Genomic DNA, 21468 nt, shown 5'->3' with positions numbered 1-21468 from the left:
AGCACAGGAGAACATAAACATGTTGGAGCAAGTCCAGAGGAAGACCAACAAGATGATTAGAGAGATGAAGCACCTCTTCTATGAGGAGAGCCTGAGAAAATTGGGTTTGTTTGGCCTGGAAAAGAGAAGGCTTTGAGGTGACCTAACTGTGGTCTTCCAGTACCTTAAGGGAGCCTATGAGAAAGATGGAGAAGGACTTATAACAAGAGCACATAGTGACTGGACAAGGGGGAATGGTTTTAAACTGAAAAAGAGTAGATTTAGATTAGCTATTAGGAAAAAATTCTTTACTGTGTGGGTGGTGAGGCACTGGAACAGGGCGTCCATCACATGAAGTATTTAAGGTCAGGATGAATGGAGCTCTGAGCAACCTGATCTAGAGAAAGGCCTGTCCACAGCAGGGCGGTTGAAAATAGATTATATTTAAGGTCTCTTTCAATCCAGTCCATTCTGTGATTCAACAATTTCACTCAACAATATAATAATGCAATAATATGCTAGCTTCCAGGTATGGTGACCAACACCACCCAGGAATCTGAAACCTTCTCAATTTTGATTAGAAAATGCTCCTCAGGTAGATCTTGAGAAATTGTCTTCAAAAAAAGCAGTTCTACTTACTAATTGTAACTTTGTCTTTATCCCCCAACATGACATTGTTTGGAGTGAGATCTCGATGAACAATCCTTTTCTCTTTATGCAAATAACAAAGACCTAGACAAAGCTTAAACAGAAACAGAAAGAGCCTTACAAACATTCTTAAATAGAACCTAAATAAAGGCACATATAATTAAATTCACAGCTATATATTAGTGACTGATACAATAAGCATTACTTTGTCACTTATTAGCCTGAAAACATGGTGCTACTAATTACATGTAGGAAAGTCCTGGCAAAAAGAATGGAGGCTCTTACTTGGATAAATATATGCCGTATTCTGTCTTCTGTAAACTGTTGTTGCTTTTCCTTCAAAGAGTGAAAGTGTTCTCCCAATGGCACCCTCTCTATGAGTTCCATGACTAGGTACAATACAATAAATTAATAGAACATTATTTATACAGAAGGCATTTTAAAATAGAGTATTTGAGGTAAAAATGTATTTTAAAAGCTGTTATTTTTTACTTTAAAATTTTATTTGTACAGACAGATATATTTTATACTTTTCTACACTTTTTTGTTCGATTTTTTCCTCAGTTGATATCCCAGAACTATAAGGAAATCACTGCCTGATAATCACTCAGCAGGCAGGTGTATGGAGATAACTCATTATTGAAAAGAAAATTAAAACAATATGGCTGGCAATCTATATCATTCACTCTACTACTCACCACAGCTTTTCTCCCTATTTAGCATTTCAGTTGTAAACTTTGGATCTTTAGAGAAGAATGATGCCTGCTACATGTTTACATTGCATCTAATTTTACTGATAGATAAACAAATAAAAACACTATTTCTCATAATTTTTTTCAATTTTAAAGGAATATATGTCTGTCTGAATTTGTAGCAGTTCTTGAAGAAAGATTATTGCTCAAATTCAACACACTCCTGCCAACCTGTAAGTGGTTTTATTATATAAGTCTATTTCTTCACTATGTGCAATATGGTAATTCTCTGCATTTATACTCACTTTCCAAGAAGGTTCTGCAATACCGTACAACATTTGGATGATAAAAGTACAATGAGGAAAGAAATGTAGATGCTTAGAATAGTTAAACCAATGGCACAGTATTTAAAATGCTTAGCTACACCTAGGAAGGAAGGATACTACAAGGATTCCACAAACTTGTTTATGAACTCCACTGTACCTTCACTGTTACCCCAAATGCAGAGAAATGTTGCACATTACTAGAGTAATTGGGAGGAAAATAGAGTATTATTTCTGGCTAAACACCCCCAGCTCCCTCAACCACTCCTCATAGAACTTGTACTCCAGACCCTCCACCAGCTCCATTGCCCTTCTCTGGACCAGCTCAAACACCTCAATGACCCTCTTGTAGTGAGAGGCCCAGAACAAAATACAGGATTTGAGGTGTGGCCCCACCAGTGCCAAGCACAGGGGGACAATCACTGCCCTGGTCCTGGCTGGCCACACTGTTGCTGATACAGGCCAGGATGCCACTGGCCTTCTTGGGCACACTGCTGGCTCATATTCAGGCAGCTGCCAACCAGCATCCCCAGGTCCTTTTCCACCAGGCAGCTTTCCATATGAGAACTCACAGTTAATAATTCAGAATGCCAACATATCAAACTAGAGCTCACGAGACACACCTGCTCTTTGGTGATGGTTAATTCAGAGACAATGTTTTTTTACACTGCTGTCTCTGTGTTTTTTGTCCTTTCCAAATGCTGGATTGTGTCAATTGACTTCTTTCATTGCCAGGAGATTTTGTCTGTTATGTTTTCTAACCCATAAACAAGATAAAACCTTTGTACAATAAATACAGGATGGGGATAGGAAGAATGGTATATGGCTACCAGATTAGTTATCAGAGTCAAAACCTTTCTCACAGAATTTATAATCATAGCTTTTTTTGTGTATGATGTGATTAGTAAAAGAACTACAGTCCAACAGTACAGGTTAGCAGTAGACTACTGAACTTGCACAGTGCTTGAAGTAACATTATCTGTACCCAGTGTTGCTTGTCAGATGAAACATGCTTGAATTTTTGTGGTTTTACATAGATTAATTAGCTTTGCAATAGACATAAATGCTGTTAGTGGAAAGGAATTAAGAGAAAGTAAGGTAGGAAACCTAAGAGATACACTGGTCAATCCCAAATATAAAACATGGAACAAACAAAATCGCAGCAAACACTAACAACAAGCTCAGATCCACAAAGGCCTTTTTGCACCTACATTTCCCAATTGAAATTCAAAGGACAGTTGTGCCTAGAACAGGTATTAGACCCTCTTCATGAAGCTTCCTCTCAAATCTGGAAAATAATAGCAAAAGAAAAGTTTACCTTCTATACACTTCCAAAAGCTCCATTGCCAAGGTGCTCTCAAACTGCAATTCCTATATGTTTTGTGGGTGCCTTATAGTGATTCATGCTCTCAATATTTTCAGCAATTTGCTTCAATACATCCTCCTAGTCATAAATTAAATTACAAATAAATAAATTTAAAATGTTTATGCCTTTCTTGTGCTACGAATGTGCAAGAATATGACTTCTTAAAACTATGCAGGCTTAAGGTTTTTTACCTACCTTTAAGAAATTTAGCTTTAATACCAACCCTTCATAAGCTCTGATATCATGCACATAATGTCCAATATCAATGAAGATTTCAAAAAAGTCAGTAGGGAAAAGTCTAGAAAGGTTCAAAATTTTTTATATTTTTTAGAAACAATGTACGCAGTAGCTATTAATCTACACCAGAGACTTTTCAATGTTTATTATTACAACTTACTTCAGAACCTCCTAAATAGTACACTTATTTTTCACTAATCTATTGAGATATTAATCCTCTAACACTATATACATAGGAGTTAAAGTCCATTTTAAAAGTCAGACTTCAGCCCCCATTGGTTGGGTATGCCAACCAATATAAATGCCAATTCTCCAAACAAGTATAAGTCTTTAAAGTCAATGCACCTCCTGAATTTCCAGTAATTTTGCTTTTTTTTTCTTACAGCACTTTCTTTTATGCTTGTTATCACTGTATCTGAGTTTCTTCTTGTAATGCACTAAGTGATAGGATTAACATTTTTCTGCATTTAAAGAATTGTGACACCCATCTTAGAATTTTTGGCCAAGAATCCTAGTCTAAAAGATGAAAAGGACTGAGAAAAGCAAAAGCCAACAGATAACATGTAACAGTTGATTAGTTAGATATTTGACTGAAGCTTTGTTTCTTTTTAAAGTTCTGGAATAAGTAGAAATGGAGAAGATCAGGGCATTTGGAAAAGTCAAGACAGTAAATTAGTCCAGATTCTTCAAAAACTTGTCACCAACCATGAAAATTCATTACACACTGAGGCACTTCCAGTACAAAATCCACCTTTTAAAAATAAAAATAACACAAAAGTCATATTTAGAACTTTAGTAATTTATGATATAAAATAAAAACATAAACACTCCTGACAGGCACACCTCCTAGACACTCCGATTACTATCCTAATCCCACAAATCAAACTAAGATTTCACATAGCCTTTGTAGCCAACATGGTGAAATGGCCATCTTACTAGTAAAAATGCATTATTGATGGAAAACATTTTGTCCTTATTGATCCAAACCTTCCAGCAACACTCCTAAGTAAAACAGCTTGATGCAAAGTCAGACCCATGGTGAAGGAGTAGAGGGCTCAGAGAAAAAGTTTAACTGCTTCCACTTAATTGCTACTATCCAGGGCTGCAACTTGCGTCTGCTCATCTTCAGGGTAAAAGTATGTTTTATCACCAGCAGTATTAAATCTGTCCTCAACATATATAAAAGGTTGATTCATGTGGGGAGAAGGAGCCCATACAGAGCTAGGTAGTCTGGCATACACACAAAAGAAGTCCCAACACTGAACACCTAATCTTGCAGACTGGCACTGATGCAATGAAGGGATGAGTGTAGTTATGAAGGGCTATCTGTAGTTGTGAACAGAACAGAAATTGCCCATTACAAAATAATTGACATTTAAAAAATATTTCTTTTTGAAAGCTATCCTAAAAGAGTTTCACAAAACATATGGTTAACATACCTTTTAAAAATATGTTGATTTCTTTCCATACTGAAGAGAAATCTCAGGGCTCTGAAAGCATAACACTATAGTAGGAAAAGTACTTAAATTAATGAGAGACTTATAACACATGGAAAAGCCACTGATAAACAACAAGGATTCTCCTTGACCTTATATACTGTCAAACTTTGTATTTAAATGACAGATTATCTTATTAGCCTGATAACAAAGGGAATAAAACTATACTAAGTTCCTCCTGTATTTTAAAAGTATGCAAGGACATTAAGGGGAGAAAAACAATTAAAAAAAAAAAAAAAGTTGGTGACAACAGCTTCAGCACATGCTGAAGCACACCTAAATCTTGATCATCTCTTTTCATCTGCAGATAGCTCAAGACTTGAGACCTGCTTTCTTCTCCAATGCTGAAAAAGGTAAACGAACTGGTGGGTTTGTAGTGTTGCAGAAAAAAAGCATTTTGCATTTTTTTCTGAAAAATTCAGTGTGGAGCACCGTAAGTTCTAACAGGGACAAAAAAGAAGAGTGAGAGAAGAGAGATTACTCAACTTTTTAACCCTAAATTCATCGTATTTACAGAGAACTTTATGTACCTCAGCTCCTATCTCTCTCTTAGTTCCAAAACAAAGAAAGTCCTTTAAGACAGCTACTGGCAGGTAGTTAATATGTATGCTTTGATGCAACTCATTTTTATTTCTATTTCTAAAGACTCAGTGATCTGGCACATTTATAGCTGAGCAAACAAAGATAGTCCTGAAGTAAGATCACTTAGGTAGCATGGCAGAAAGAAGCTGAAAAGTTAATTGATCATTGAAAACATACACAATGGGGCAGTAAAGACACCACACCAGGATTGCAAGAATTCTAAGAAAAATGTCTGTGAAACTCAAAAAGGATATTCCAATAGCTACAACTGTATTTCACAGCAGTAACATTTATAAAGGCAATACAGATAGCAGTGTGAGAAGCTAAACAAGGTTTCATAAAAATATACCTCTTGCACAAAACAGATTTAGTTTTCATATGCGATCATTAAGTCCATTATTCATTCAAATGGCTTCATGTTTAACCCAACTACAGCTGCTTAGTAGCTCTTGTGAGTTATTTCCAACACATTCTGCTGGAATCTAAAAATCTCAGTGGGCATATATTAAGCTCCTTACAGTTGTGTGAGACAACGATACTGAGCACATACTCCAGTTTGTGAGACTGCATGTTAGTTCCATACCTACCCTCCAGGAAGGTTTGTATTTATCTCATCCTTAAGATGATTTAACTGAAGTGCACTATAAAACCTCACTGCAGTAGAAAGGTACCTACTGCACTGAATCTACCCTCCAATTCTAATCTAGAAGAACTGTGATGAGAAAGACAACACTAGAATGAATTAATTTTTTTTTTGGTGGAAATACCTTTCTTCAGTATCCAAGCACACCTAGCTGATTAAATAGTAGAGTAGCTATATAGCTATATAGTGGAAGTGGCTCTGTCAGAACAAAGACCGGGTGAGAGGCAGGATGACGAATGCATTCAGCTGGGCTAAGGACTTTGCCAACTGGAGCAGAAGCAGCTGTGCTCATCCCTGAAGCTCTGAGCACTACATTCCCATAGCTTAAAGAGACACTCACCACTTCACAGAGCCTGAGAAAAGCTACCAGGTAATTAATTACTACTGATAACCTTTAGTCTAAGTTGACTCAAACCAGTACATTTATGAGGGTAATGACATGCAAAACCAAGAGCCATTCTATGCTTTTTTGGCCTGTATTTATTCTACACTTAAATTTTCTCTATTTTATGTACTGTCTTCATGTATTTTATTTAACATCCACAGTAAAATGCTCCAGAAATAAACAGGTATTAGTAGAGTGTCAAGTCTAGAGTGAGTTTCAATGAAGATCAAGGCTCGATAAAGAAGATCTGATGTTAGACAACCTGAAAAAGTAGAGGAAAGATTATCGCAAGAAAAATATTGTCTTTCCTTTACACTATATGAAGTGCTAGAAACAAAGTAAATCAGAACAGAAATTGAGTCTCTCTTTAACTTTTAGTTCCTGGGCCATTTGTTGCTTTGGGGGGGGGGGGGGAGGGGTTCCCCTTTAAATACGATTTTTTTTCTACTGTACTTTAAAATAAACTTTAATTCATAAAAAATTATCAGGGACTGTTGGGGCTTTCATTGTGCAATGATAATAAAGGGAGTTACCTGTAATAAACTGGCTCTTTCAGCATTCCTTTCTTTGGTAAAATCAGCTTTGCTATTGTATATATTCCATTTGCCTGGAAACAGAAAAAAGTCAGCATTAATAGTGTATCTTTGCATACAAATCACAAATAAAAGTCAGTGTTCAGATAAATCAGAAGCTAATACCAATAGACAAGTTCTCAACATCCTATTGCACACTTAAAATGTAAGCTTAAATGTGTATAAGAATTAAGTCGTTGTTACATTTAAACTGATACCACAAAGAGAGCCTGTGAACAGATAAAGAAGTGCTTCTGTCTCTACACGTGAAGGAAATTGCAGCAATAGTCAGTCACCATGTGGCACCATATTTTGAATTGTCAGGAATAAAATTCAAGTCTCAGTAAAAATAAATTGGAGAAACACCAAAAGCGATAGCCTGAGAAGTCTGTCTGTGCCTTCAGCAGGATTTTGTGAACACCATACTGATGTCAGCTTCCATTTTCATGCAACCATGTGTCCTCCACTATCCTATCCACTTTATGAGTTTGATAGGTGGCTGGTAGATTGAGTTGGAGTACTGCTCCCAGTTACTTGACAAGGTCCCTGATGGAGACTACTCTCCTCTTTAGCAGAGTTGAAGAGAATATGTGTCAGCTCTGCAGAGGCTCTTCTGCAGTTCCCGATGTTTTCTTCAACTGATCATGAAGATAGAATTAAGCTTAATTAGAATTATGGTTAAGCATAGGTTTTTGGACTGTGCAGAAGAGCCATTGAGTCAAACACATTCTATCTGCTACCAGAATTACCACAGACTGCTGCCAAGGCTGTGTGACAAGGACAGAGGACAGACGGCGGAGAGGGACAGGCAGCAGAGGGCAGCTACTGCAGAAGCAAAAGTTCCCAACTGCCTGATCCAAGAGCCCTTAGACACCAGGTGATATAAACCTTTACAGATTGACCTCCGTGGCACATAACTGAAAGAGTTGCACATCTTTGTCCTCTGTTTTTAACCCAGGTGAGTTGTTTCACTTTGTTCACCATGCAACTCTCGAAGCAAAAAGAAAGAAGTAGGATTTAAAATTACTACAGTGGTATTGTAGAGTGGAACTCCAATTGAAATGAACATGCTTGAGGCTATGTCCTGATCTGAAAGGGGATTGTTGGCTGGTGTTTAAACAAACAGAGAGGTTGGTGTCTTTTGACAGAATGAGCAGCAGCAGAAGTTAAGTTTGAAACACCTTTTCCAGGCCTGCACATTGTACATTTTTAAGTGATGTACTGACACCACAGTTACCATGTACTGCTGGAGCAATGCAGAAAAACTCTCTGTTAAAACCATTTAATTTAAACAAGTCATATTTTATTTTACTGAAATCAGACTCAGCCTAAAATACATACAGTTATGTTGTTTAGATAAATAGTTATCTAAATCAGTACAGTTTATTGAAATTTTAATGCTTAAGAATCATAAAAAATATATATTTTTAGACTTACTTTCATTCCTTTTCTCTCAACCAACAATTTTGAAATATACACAAACTTCTTTCCCATTCATATTTAAGGCTCTTGGTCTCTCGGTTCCTCCAGGAATACCTCTAGTTTGGTTTTAATCTAAATTGAAGGCTTTGATTTAACATTTAGAGTTTAAGAGTTGGCTACAGCTTTCAGCTGATATTAAGGTCCTTAATATTTGTATCTTTGACTAGGTCTGGAATACAACCAGGGATTTTAAGAATGTTTTATCCCTGGAGATGAATGCCAGGAAGTTATCTCAGAAATACCATACTCTTAAGAAAAAATAAACTGCTTGTGAAACAGCAACATGTCAATTTTTATGATGCATAGTTTTTTGTAATAAACTTCATGAAATTCAGAATTTGCATTTCTCTGTTTATTCTGTGATTACTTTTATTTACGATCCTATTTTGAATATAATAAAAGCATGGCAAGAGATGCCAAAATAAACCTTGTCTGAATAAAGTTGTTTATTCTTCCAGACACCTATGCTGATAACCTTTGTGTCTATGTCTCTGTGTGTAAATTTATAAAGAAACAGAAGTACTAAAGTTATAGAAAGGCATATTTCCAATCTCTTAAATTATGATAATGAATAACAACAATTACGTGAAATTATAAACTATAATGCCTTACTTAACTGAATAAAATCTTCCTACCTGTACAACCTCGTAAGCATTAGTCTCATTGAGCACCAGTTCAGTAACTGCAGCACAAGAAGCTAGAATAAAGATTCAGATGTAACATTTAGGGCCATTTGACTCTATTGAGAAATCTCCTCTAAAAGGGATTTGGTCCATAACTACCAATAAATCCTCACCTGACTAGTAGTCATTAGAATATCACTTTGAAATCATATTATTCATATTCATCTATCATAGAAAATTTAAAATGAAGTGAAGAAAAATAAAATCAAATAAAAATAATCTCATGCTAAACACAAAATAAAATAAATAAATAACTTTTTTTGTCACTGTTTTTGCAGGTGAAGAAATATATATGTTTCCCAGATACTTTATGCTTTGCTTCTTTCTAACAAAAGTGTACTTTTTGAAAATAAGTGCTGCTATCACACATTTGGAAATAAACTAATCTGATTTGGTGCTCCTACTCCCTAAAGCAGGTATAAAAATTTACCATTTTGAAATATTTTTAATCCTTTTGCACAAGTGTATGTAAAGACATAGAGTATTAGACCTTATAAACCTACCTGCTTGAAGTGAGAAAGTATTTTTTTTTTGTATCTCATCAGGACTCAGATCATCTGACCAATGAAGATACTGGATTCTCCCTGCTGCATTTGCACTAGATAAGCTTCCAGCTGAAGAGTGGTCAGACACAAGAATTCTTTCCCTTGAAGAAAAAACAGAACAAAATAAAAATCAAATGGCAGTGCTAAAAAAATGGCTTAATATGTCTCTGTTAACCATTTCTGAAGTTCTGAAAATTTTTATGTTTTTCACTGAATTAGCTAATACACTTTAAAAAAGCAAACAAGCCTTTAAACAGAAAATTTCTAAACCATGTTCATCAATTATATTCACAATTCTAGCTCACTAAATAGGTGTCAGATTAATAGGAAAACTAAACAGACAGTAATTATATATTTATGACTATTCATTATTTAGTTTATACTTGAAAATATGAAAAAACACCTTAGGATAACAATGAAATAGGAAAGGCTGGAAAAAATATTGCTCATTCATTATGTTCTAAATAGGCTTTTAAATTCTGTTGGCATCACATACAGCTGAACAAGGCAAAGATACTATTTGATAAAACAGGGCTTGGTCAAATATATCTTAATATATCAAACAGTCTTGTACAATTGCCACGATGTTGAGGACTGAAAACCTACCCCTAAAATATACGAAGGAGCTGCTTGATTCCACCCCAGATCCAAATTTCCACACTAGTCTCAAGATCTTCACAAACCTCACAAACAGAATACAAGCTATACTCCAGAGATGTTTGATGTCATCAGAATGGAGTTAACTGAGCAAGACTGGAACTCCTTCATACATTTTTATTTGCTCTTTGACTTGTGACTGCACAAAGAAGTCGTAGCAACAGCCTAAAAAAAAACCAGCAAGAAATTTTAACAGTAACTCCATCATTATTTTGTATTGTCATTTAGCAAAGGGAAAAAAAAACCACAGGAAGTTCAAAAAGGAACAGAGATCTCCTATAAAAAAAAATAATTTAAACAAAACAAGTTAAAGTCACTGCAACTTGGTTAAAGTCACTGTTTAAAAAGTAAAAGAAGACAATGGTCCAAACTTTCACAAGGGATGAAATTATATTTACATTGAGTTCAGCTGTCAGCAGAGGCAACCCAGCCAGGATGGGAGGTGGCCAGGTGGGCTGCCGTCATCTGTGGTACCATCTTCTCATTAATGGCATTAGTACTACAAGTAGCACTGACTGCACAAACTTGTAAAGTCCATCTATGCAACTCGAATAGCCTAGTTCCACAGATAACACAAAAATGCATGATTCTTCTCCAGTATGGTTTGAATATTATGTTTAGAAAGTGACTGGATATATCCATTAAAAGATTTACACAAGACTTTCATTAACTGCAATTAAGGTGGACTTCCCACAGAAAATATTGTTAAGGATATCCATTTCCCCTTGAAGCAAAAAAAGTCCATGTGTCTTTAATGAAACATATGAATTCACTTTCATATCTGAATTTAAAATTATGCTTAACTAGCACAGAACTTCATCATCTTCCTGTCTACATTCAAATTCTAGTTCTTACATCTAACTTTTGATTTACATATAACCTAAATAATTTTCAAACCCAGAAACAAAATAAAACCTTTTCATATGTTAAATTTCTCTATCCTTAGTCACATAAAACGTCATTTATATGTGTGAAATAATTAACCATGAAATTTTAAAATCTCTTCAGAATTTTAAATGTGGTAAGTGATGTATTATCAAATTTGAAAGTCTTTCAGTTTCTCACTGAAATGCAGTGATGCTTTGCTAGCAGTCTTAGCTGAGATGATTGAACAATTGAAGGAACGTTTATGATTTTCTGATCAACGGGACGTGGGATCTGACTCAGCCTCTGGCACAAACTACAGCAGCTCTAGGTTGCAATTTTACTAGTTTATGTTGGGCGTGCCAGGAACTGTCAGGGCTCGGCATGCTTTCCATCTAACCACTGAGGTCTGCCAGGAGCAACAAAGAGATGCCCCAAGAAAAAGGATTGCTATCACTTTATGGTAAGATTGTAACTCATTTGCACTGCACTGGAGGCCAACAGTGGAGAGAGAGGAGATGGATTAAAAAGAAACTGCCGGAAAAGACTTTGCTTTTTGCATTTTTCAGTGACTGAAAATACACAGGTATCAGAATATGACCTTAGGTATGGTAAAGTGGCACGTTTTCTAATACCTCTAAATACAAGCATCCCTAAATAAAAAAATCAAAATTATTTTAACACATTTAATCCACAAATTAAGTCTCACCTTTCAGAGAGAAAATTGTATTCATGTAATATCACCAGCAAGTTTTCAACAATGATGAGCTCACTTATCTTCTGCTTACATTCTGGACTACAAACTGATTATTCCTGGCATTTATATCAGATGAAACTATATGATAAACACACATTGCTCTTTAGCCTCCTTCTTTGTACATTTGATGAATTATTTTTTTCCCAAGTCTTACGTAATAATATCATATTGTGCACACAAACACTTAAAGCCACAAATATATTCTGGGTCAAGAGTAACAATGCAACAATTATCCAATTTTCCCCGTATAAAAAAAGTAAATGTGAATGCATAAAAATAAAGACACTAATTTATTTTATGCCTTACTGGTAATTAAGCAAGTGGAGTACATTTTTAAAAACAACCACAATTTCCATGAACATTTGTAATATACTCCAAACTCTTTCTCGCCTAGTTCAAATGTAACCCAGAATCCTACATTTAATTCAGTGAAATTAAACAGAAGTTGAAAAAGTATAACATCATTTAAATTAACATGGACCTTAAAAAAAATTTAAACTGAATCAGAATTTTGGGAAGTCTGGGAGACAGCAGACCAATAATGTAGAAACAGCAGTTTTTCTTATACAATGCCATTATGGATGAAATTTGCTCTGTCCTCCTTTTTGATCTTTTTTTCTCTTTTTATCTTTATTTAAACACTAATTAATGAGAAGAGCGTACATATACATGGATTTGGGAGTACACATTTATTATTTGCTACACTGAACAATATTCTACCTGATTATTGTGAGGCACTGTTACATTAAGCTGAGGACAAAAGATTTTTATATGCAGGAAGTCAGTAGGAATTCTAGAATCCTGCAAAAGGATTGCAAAGACAGATTCTGTGGTTCCAGTCTTGCACAGCTGTCCACATGAACAAGAAGTCTGCTGCAGGGACCAAAGTTTCTACTTCAGTTTCTAATGCTTCAATATAAAATTAAGAACATTTAATTTTTCCTCATAAAGAGCAGTTTTAATATTGTGTCAAGAGAAAACATTAAAAAGCTTTTGTTAATTATAGCTCATTAATTTGAACCTACCTTTCTGCTAAGCTAGTCAGAGCACAGAGGGCACCAAAAAACACATGGCTGTCTGGCAGATAACAAATTTACTAAGGTCTGGAAAACAAAATATGAAACAAGGTAAGTAAATATAAAGTATATTGTTTTCTTTTACAACTCAAATGCATATAGAAATATTTGTTGAAAAGCAAAAATTAAGATACTAAATCCTTACACAGTATGTTAAAAGTCTTAGGTACATTTAAAGTACTCTTAAATATACACTTAAAATCTTAGAATACACCCAGTAGGACAAGCAAGGATGTTCCTTATCAAATTACAATTAATATTTCTTTGACTGCTAAAGCATCTCTCCAACTTATTACACCATTGTAAAAATTCGTTTTTGTGTAACACTTCAGAATTCTAAATCAGGCCTCCTGAAGCAAAAAGTTAATATTAAGCTTATATTTAAACAGCACAGTAATTTAAGGCCTTGCATGTATTTCTGTTCATGCTTTATACCTAAATAAATCTTGTCTAGATTCTCTAAAAACAATTGCCATTGTTTTTCTGCAGCATGATAGAATCATGAAACACTAGTTATACTGATTTTGATCTCTACTGTATTCAGTTTAGCCATAAACCAGCAATAGTTAAGGACAGATTCTTAGACTGATGGTAATGCATAGCAAGGGATGTCTGGTTGACACAGAATATTTAGGCAGAATACTTTACCTGTGGTGAAAAACCACAGCAGAAATTTGTGTAAAAAAACTTCAAAATACATTTATGTTTTAAAAGTATATAAAACTATCTGAATCACAGTAACGTGTAGCACGGGACAGTGTGTACATGAGCACTACTTTTTATATGAACAAATGTTTAGTTTACTCCAAATGTTTACAATCTATTTGTCTCAAACCACCAATAACCATACATCAGACCAATCAACTTACAGAGAAGAAATTATTTTTATGATACTACTAATAGATCTGAAAAACACAGAGATTATCTTACTTTACAAGCCTGACAAGGTAAGGAATTTAGTCCCACCTAGGTCAAATCTAAAAAGCATAGGTTATTGTATTAAGTAGCTAATTGAACAAAATCAGCAATTTTATAAAGCACTTACTTTATGTTCTCCACTTGCTACAACCCATTCTCTTGGATTTTTAACAGCAGCAAGCTTTTGGAAAATATCTGTGGAACAAAGGAAGTCACATAAATTGAATTTTTCTCCCTAACATTTTCATTTCACCAGTCAGGTAACAGAGCAAAACACTGCATATGTTCTTTGAACCATAACTAGCTCATTTTACTCTTTTATTTCAATGCATAAAAAGATACTAATTTCTTAAAGAAATATTACTTATGTAGAAAAACAAGCTGTTCTTTTCCACAGGAATTTCAGCTTTTACTTGTGTGATGATGTCTACAATGAATCTAGTAATATCTTACTTAATGACCACCTCAAGTATTTTAAACATTTTAAAAGCCTCACACAAAAAGTTGTGAGTAGCCTTATCATTTCTCTTATCAGCTATTGCACTTACATGTCATGTTGACCAACTTGTCCACATTATGCTGCTCTTCTCCATAATTAAGATAACGATTTGCTACTGTTCCCATATACTACAAGCAGGGGAGGAAAAATAAAGGATACCATTAGGAAAAAAAAGTTTGAAGACTCCATAAACCTAGACTGTTCTGCCCAGGAAGAGCCTGTAGGTGGTGCATCTATTTCATGAAAAAATATTCAGTAATGCAATAGTACTGTAGACCCAAGGTTTAAACCTGTTTCAACATTTTATAAGTATGCTTTTCCCTTTGCAAAGTCATTTGCTACAGTTCAGGGTGGCTTTAGCCATCTCCCTTTAAAAATATACAGTTTCTTTTGACCTAACCAATTGTGTTGACTTTTCTATTTCTCCCACTTCAGGAGGCATTTCTTAAGTCTACTAATTAGAAGTCCTAGATGAATGCAGCTAGATTATAGGACAGTTGTTTTGAAAACTAGTGAAAAAACCCACACCAACTGCTCATGTGCAAATAGAGAAATGGACTCATTTCTTTCCATAAACCAAGAGTATCTATATACTGCTTTTGACGGTATATTTCATTCTAATCATAATAAACTGTCATGCAACATAATGGAAAAAGGTACTAAGAGGAATCCTACCTGAGCTAGATTTTCAATTCCACCCAGGCTGTGGAGCATTTCCTATAGGAAATATAAATATTAGAAAAAAAAAGAGTTCAGAATTACTTAAAATAAGTAGATAAACAAAAACAGAGGTGAAATGTTAAAGGTTCTAAAACAGGGCTTTCCGTTTTCTTCACTTACTACATTACGGGAATTTTACATATCTGTATGATAAAGCCAAGTACCAAGCCTAGGGCTCAGAGCAGTGACCAAGCCATCAGTCATGGGGATTTACAGTTTCTTTGTTAGGGTCAGCAACAACAGACATGACATAAGAAATACCAGAAACTGAGCAAGTTATGCAGTAATGGTGTAAAATCACTCTTGGAGTCTGTTTGTTTGCAATTCACATCCTCACATATAGAAATACGGATACATATATGTAAGCATGCACACAAGCACCAATACAACTCATATACATGACACACATACATCCCCTTATCCAAGCAAGAAACAATATTTTGATGTACTGACTTGGCAGCATGGATCCCTTATTAATAATCTCAGGCAGATTAATACTCTAAGAAAATGGATGGATGGAGCTTGAATAACCCACTGCCTGCAAAAGAAATATTCAAAACATAAACCAAATGCAATAAAAAAGTGTTTAAACACTTAAATAAAATAGTTTGATTCAGGATCAATTGACTAGACAATTAGTGAGCTACAACAACTGTTCAACATACCATACCATAGAACTTTTAATACCATTTATATTCAAATACAGTAGCAGCTATAAATAAATTTATTTCGTTATATGAGCATTACCAGCCATCACTTATTATCACTGAACTGATGCAGGGAAGTACATGCTTATCTCTAAGAACAAATTATCCATGCTTTGATATAAACTTTCAGTGTTTGGACCAAGGCCCAAAAGGGCAAAATAAGTGAGAAACCACACAGCAAACTTCAGTGCACAAAATATACTTATGGAAAAATAAGGGTGCTACAGAAGTAAAAATAGCTATATTTAAAATATTCTTTTGAATTATCATAATCTATCCCAGTTTTTAAAAACTCTGATTCTATTATCCTGGGAATAAATTATTTAGTTCAAATGTTCTTGAAATAGGATTGTATTTCCATATAGAACTTCCTTCTTTATATTTCTACATATGAATATCCAGCATAAGACATGGCAGAAAACACAAATCAGATTTGCAGAAAGCATCCAGGGGCAGAAACCCTGCATAAAATACCAGTAATGGAATCAGTATTTCCACTGTCTGTTGAAAGTATATATCCCCATTTCCCTATTTAAAATAAACCTAAAATTAGACAACTTTGCCATGTGTTTTTTTGGTTGTTATTTTAACTGAGAGGACAGAATTTGTTTGGGTAAGTTTCTTGGAAATAGAAGAAGTGTATGGGTCATGGCAGTTCTCTTTCCTTTTCATCATTTGCAGTTGGGAATGACGCCAATAGCTAAAAATACCTCCATAAAAATAAATGTTTTACAAATAGATACTAACAAACTCTCAGCCCTTTTTTGCCAATATTCTGCCCAAAGTAATACCATTTTTCATTATGATTCCATAATTGGCCACATCAGAACAGAAAAAAACTTTAATGGAAAGAAAACAGCAACCATATACCTGTGTACAAAATCTGTAGGTCAGATTTTAAAGTGGCCTGAAGATATTACCACAGTGGACAGTCATTCTCCGAGCCTGGTTAACATTTGAGAGCCTTTTCTACTGCAGTTACATTTACAATACACATTACTAGGTACACCAGGTACATATCCAGCTTATGCCAGCGAGATTTTTTCTGCCTTAGTTATGCCCCTTATTCAAACTACTGAAGCTAAGCTGATCACAGCTTTCTTGTCAAGAAAACTACCTGCAACCAGGACTTTTGCACACACAGTGATGCCAGTAAGGGGGAGGTCATCTTTTCTTCCTCCCAACCAACATGGTTATGCCAGCCAAGTGTGTAATGCTGATCAAGGTGACAGTCTATAGCTCCGACACAACGAAATGGGAGTAGGTCCACAGGGGGGACATCATCACAGTCATAGTAAAATATTTACAAAGGGCAACTAAGTCACCTTTGTAACTCCAGCTACCTTACAGATTTTACATACCTACTAATTTATGCTTGTTTCATCCGCCTTGCCTGAGTGCTTTCATTCTTAATACAAGAGGCTTGTTTTGCCATATCACTGTCACAAAGAACCACCAAAGAAAACCAAAATATAAGCCAAGTATGCCACAACGCATAAATAGAACTTGGGAAATCACAGTGTAAGATATTCTTAGATTTTTGGCAAATGAAGCTGAGCCACTGACCTCTCACTGGTGAGTACTGAGTTCACATGCACAAAAGAGGTATCAGATTTACAAATCAGTTAAATGACCTGTTTTAAAATCACTGCCATTTAGATAATCAAGGAAGAGATCCCAAGTTCCCCAGTTGGTTCTGAATAAGGATCTAAGCAAACTATGTGATGTTGTTAGATTCCTCTGCAAGTTCTAGCAGTTACACATTAATACCTTTAAATGCTCCTTCTTTAAACTTCTGTACCACTTAAGGGTTTTTTTAGAAAATGTATTTGGGCTTTAAAAAGGAAAATACAATACACTGCAAAGGAGTATAGTAAAAAAATCCTGAAAAAAGCACCCCAAAGGAATCTTTCTCTGTCCCCTCTATTTTTTTAAGGTCTTGTACTTTTTCCTCACATAAATGAAAGCAGCATAAGAAAAGGGACTACCCTTTCCAATCCTGTTATACACACAAATACAAATAAATACCAACAAGTGGCATCAACTCATCAGAATTTTATGGAAGCCACTGGCCTCTCTCTATAAAGGCAGCAGTCCACAAAATACGAATAGAAACAGTAAAATAAATTAGAAAAGCAAATCTTAGATTACAGACACCATATACAGATAAATGATCAAGAAAACATAATAGTTAGAATTTTGGTCATCCAAGTTTTGTCATATACCCAGTCCTTCATTCTTCTGTCCCACTAACCCAAGTATTTGCTCCTCAAAGCCAATACACAATGGTTGTTTAAAACTGAGATTATGAAGCGAAATGCTGCTGGTAGTTTCCACAGAGAGGTGTGTTGTTGTAACAATATGAAATATTATCCATGCATCTTGCTTCTTCATGTAAGGCAAGAAAGAGTGGCCCTCCTTCCTGGTTATGAATGTGTTTCATATACCGACCTGTAGGTAAGTCTGTTCTTAACTAAAGTCATAAAGGTATCTTGAAACAGCTGATGTTTGGGATGCTTGCTAATATTTCTCTCATTTTTGCAGGTCATGCTAATGAGGAAGAAAAAAAGAAAAATGGTGAATTGCTAATTAACTTGTCACAAGACAATTTTACATTGCTACAACATAACATTCGCAACAAAATCTAAGAAATTTCCTATTAGCAGTTACCACAGAATAACACAATTTCAGATTGCCAGACATTAACAGTCTGTCTCATGCAAAATTTGGGACAGAATGGTATATGTTTTCCAAAAAAAGAAATGATCACAATTTAAAATGAGTATATTAACTCTCATCAGTGTACTGTGCTGAGTGGGAAAGTCTGAAACTTACAAAGGCAGGAACATAAACAGGTTTAAAAAGTTTAAAATATGTAATTCTCATCTCAAATTAACATGAAAAGTACAAGTAACAGACATAGGTAAAAATACAAATGCCTTCACACCTCAAAAAGGTGATGCCCTTAGATACATAAAGATGTTCAGAGATATGAGAGTGTCATCATCAGCTTATTTTTTATTATTTTTACCTAAATTTTTCAAGCTCAAAAGCTTCTGTTGATTCTTGCCATTGACCACTGGACTTTTGTTCATTGCTTTTGACATTTTGCCAAGGTCTTGTCACACTGGAATATATATATATAGCTGGAATACAAGGAGGGAAGGGATAGTAGTTGTAAGGCAAACATTGCATTTTAAGTTTTATGAGAATATGATCAAGTAAAAGTACTTCTTCTCAAGTTCTGACTTGAACTTTCGACCTAAAACTTGGCATTATAGAATACATACACCCACTCTGCAAAACAAAACTGACGTGGCAGAAAACTGATGCAAAGCAAGACTGGAAAACAAGTACATAGAGGTGAGTAAAAAGCGAAGAATGGTGTCCTTTAAAATTTATAATACCAAAGCCTGACAAAATCTGCAACACACACTCATTATCTATGCTTCTTACCTGTCCCAATTCTACAATTGCATAGCCTTCACATTCTTTTCAGGTTGGACAACTCACGTTTCAGCTTTCTGCTCAGAAGCAATTCCAGGCCTCTAACCAGGCAGAAAGTGCATAACTCCTACCGCACATGGATGAATCCTTTAGTCATTTTGTCATATCTTTTTACAGAATTGAAAGGGAGAAAATGTTCTGTGATTCCAAAGACTCACACCCATCATCATGTGTTGGTTTTTTTTGCTTCAAATGGCAAATACAAGCTTCACTAAGTGAGTTGAGGTGAAAGAGATTCGACTTTCTCCTGTAAGTTGGTATTTATGCCCTGCGTATTTTCAGCTGAGTTATTCTTCAAAGACAATTTGTTTATGGTTAAAATGCTGATCTTATCTTATATTCTTTACCACTCTCCCCCATGCTGTTACTCATGCATCTTTAAGCCTACCTTCTTGTGACACTGTGAAAGGGCACAGAGGAAAACAAATCTGCTATGCTACTTGACTATATGCAACAATAGCTGGATAAAACCTGTTCAAGATACAAACTAAAGCAATTTTTTCCTGTTAAAATAAAAAAATGTGGTACAGTAGAATGGGAAGAGGATCAGTTTCATTCTTTCACCTGTTCTAAATGTGATTTGTCCCACACAGAAGGTCTAGTGTTGCCAAGGGAAAAAAAAAAAGAGACAAGAAGAAAGACATCCGCTACTCGAGATTTTGCTAACATGTTTTAATAATTAGAGAACACAATGTTCTAAGCATATGCCAGAAAGATAATCACCATTAATTATAATTTTAAAGCACATTTAATAACAGTTATTGAAAAATACCTGTTGGTTCCTTGACTGAACACTTAAGAGAGACTGACGTCTTTTTAGATCAGAATAATCCCTAGGAAAAAACCACAATTGCATGTGTTAATAGTTACACAAAAGTATTTCCATAACTGCAAAGAAGGTCAGCAAGCAACAATGCTACTGACAGAAAATAAAGTTTTCTAGAGTTGCCTGGTGTCCACATTTTGCGTACAGAAAAATTTACAGCCTCTCCAGAATGCCTTAAATCAACAAAGGTGCAAATAAACTTTGTGACCAGAGTAACAGTTGTCATGTTTATACTGCGTTTCAAATTGAAGCATTCTGCTTTGGCAGCCAGTGAAAATTCCACACGAGTCCTGCTGAAGTTCAAAGTAAAAGTCAGATACTATACCTCATAGAGATCCCAGGAGGCTTTTTGTCTGTTGCTTTTTCTGTGCTCTTCAACTTTTTGTCCTGATCAGGCATTGTGTATCACTATTATCATTATGGGGCTAAAAACTCCTTTCCTTAAAAACAAAGCAGATACAAAGAATAACATCACTGCAGCAAAAGGACCACATGTTTACTTACAGAACCAACTGGTAAGGCTTTTAGAAAAAAAACAGCTTTGCCATTTTCTCAGCATGAAGCCTTGGGCATTATATCAGCATATCCTTTGAAATTCCAGATATTACTAAGAAAGCTATTAAACTAACTTGCAGAAACCTTGGTTTTCCAACACATGCATAGACAATACTGTCTTGCTATTTCACATGTTTTTTATTAGGATTTTTACTCTTCTTTCATCTTATTGCCATTATTTTTCACTGTGAATTGGCCGGTTATGTTACAGCACTGCTTGCAGGCTAACATCAATGATGGTTGTCAACAACAAGCTGTTGTCCAGACAACAGAAAATATAATAGTTATATCATTCAAATAAACAAGTCAAATGAAGGGTAGAAAAAGGAGGTATCTGACAAAAAAATGAGATGCATACAGTGAGTTGAGAGAGGTGATTCTCCCCCTCTACTCGACTCTCCTGAGATCCCACTTGGACTACCGCATGCAGCTCTGGGCGCCCCATCAGAAGAACAACAGGGACCTGTTGGAGTGAGTCCAGAGGAGGGCTACAAGGATGATCAGAGGGCTGGAGCACCTCCCCTGCGCTGAGAGAAGCTGAGAGAATTAGGGTTGTTTGGCCTGGAGAAAAGAAAAGGGAGTTATCGAGCAGCAATCCTGTACCTAAAGGGGCCTACAAAAGAGTTGCAGAGGGACTTTTACATGGGTATGTGGTGTTAGAACAAGGGATGATGACTTTAATCTAAAAGTCAGGTTTAGATTAGATATTAGGAGGAAATGTGAGGGTGATGAGGCACTGGAACAGGTTG

The 21468-nt window shown here is 35.4% G+C and overlaps 1 protein-coding gene across 1 annotated transcript in view; it reads right to left on the bottom strand.

The window, feature by feature from the left end:
- NEK10 (NIMA related kinase 10) overlaps positions 1–21235 on the bottom strand; it is an 88500-nt gene extending 67265 nt beyond the window's left edge. The window contains 27 exon segments of the mRNA XM_048301646.1: positions 619–721; positions 913–1030; positions 1621–1669; positions 2265–2304; positions 2306–2422; positions 2970–3086; positions 3204–3306; positions 4685–4749; positions 6885–6913; positions 6916–6958; positions 9041–9102; positions 9592–9734; positions 10240–10322; positions 10325–10430; positions 10432–10455; positions 11864–11950; positions 12937–12990; positions 12992–13014; positions 14033–14100; positions 14454–14532; positions 15080–15121; positions 15578–15662; positions 18283–18381; positions 18863–18977; positions 20095–20171; positions 20490–20604; positions 21078–21235. Coding sequence (XP_048157603.1) covers positions 619–721; positions 913–1030; positions 1621–1669; positions 2265–2304; positions 2306–2422; positions 2970–3086; positions 3204–3306; positions 4685–4749; positions 6885–6913; positions 6916–6958; positions 9041–9102; positions 9592–9734; positions 10240–10322; positions 10325–10430; positions 10432–10455; positions 11864–11950; positions 12937–12990; positions 12992–13014; positions 14033–14100; positions 14454–14532; positions 15080–15121; positions 15578–15662; positions 18283–18381; positions 18863–18977; positions 20095–20171; positions 20490–20563 — 2005 coding nt within the window. The 5' untranslated portion in view covers positions 20564–20604; positions 21078–21235.
- Between the last annotated feature and the right edge of the window lie 233 nt (positions 21236–21468).

The sequence above is a fragment of the Corvus hawaiiensis genome, chromosome 1 (genome assembly GCF_020740725.1).
Source record: "Corvus hawaiiensis isolate bCorHaw1 chromosome 1, bCorHaw1.pri.cur, whole genome shotgun sequence".
NCBI lineage: Eukaryota > Metazoa > Chordata > Aves > Passeriformes > Corvidae > Corvus > Corvus hawaiiensis.
This window is presented reverse-complemented; position numbering and strand designations above follow the sequence as displayed.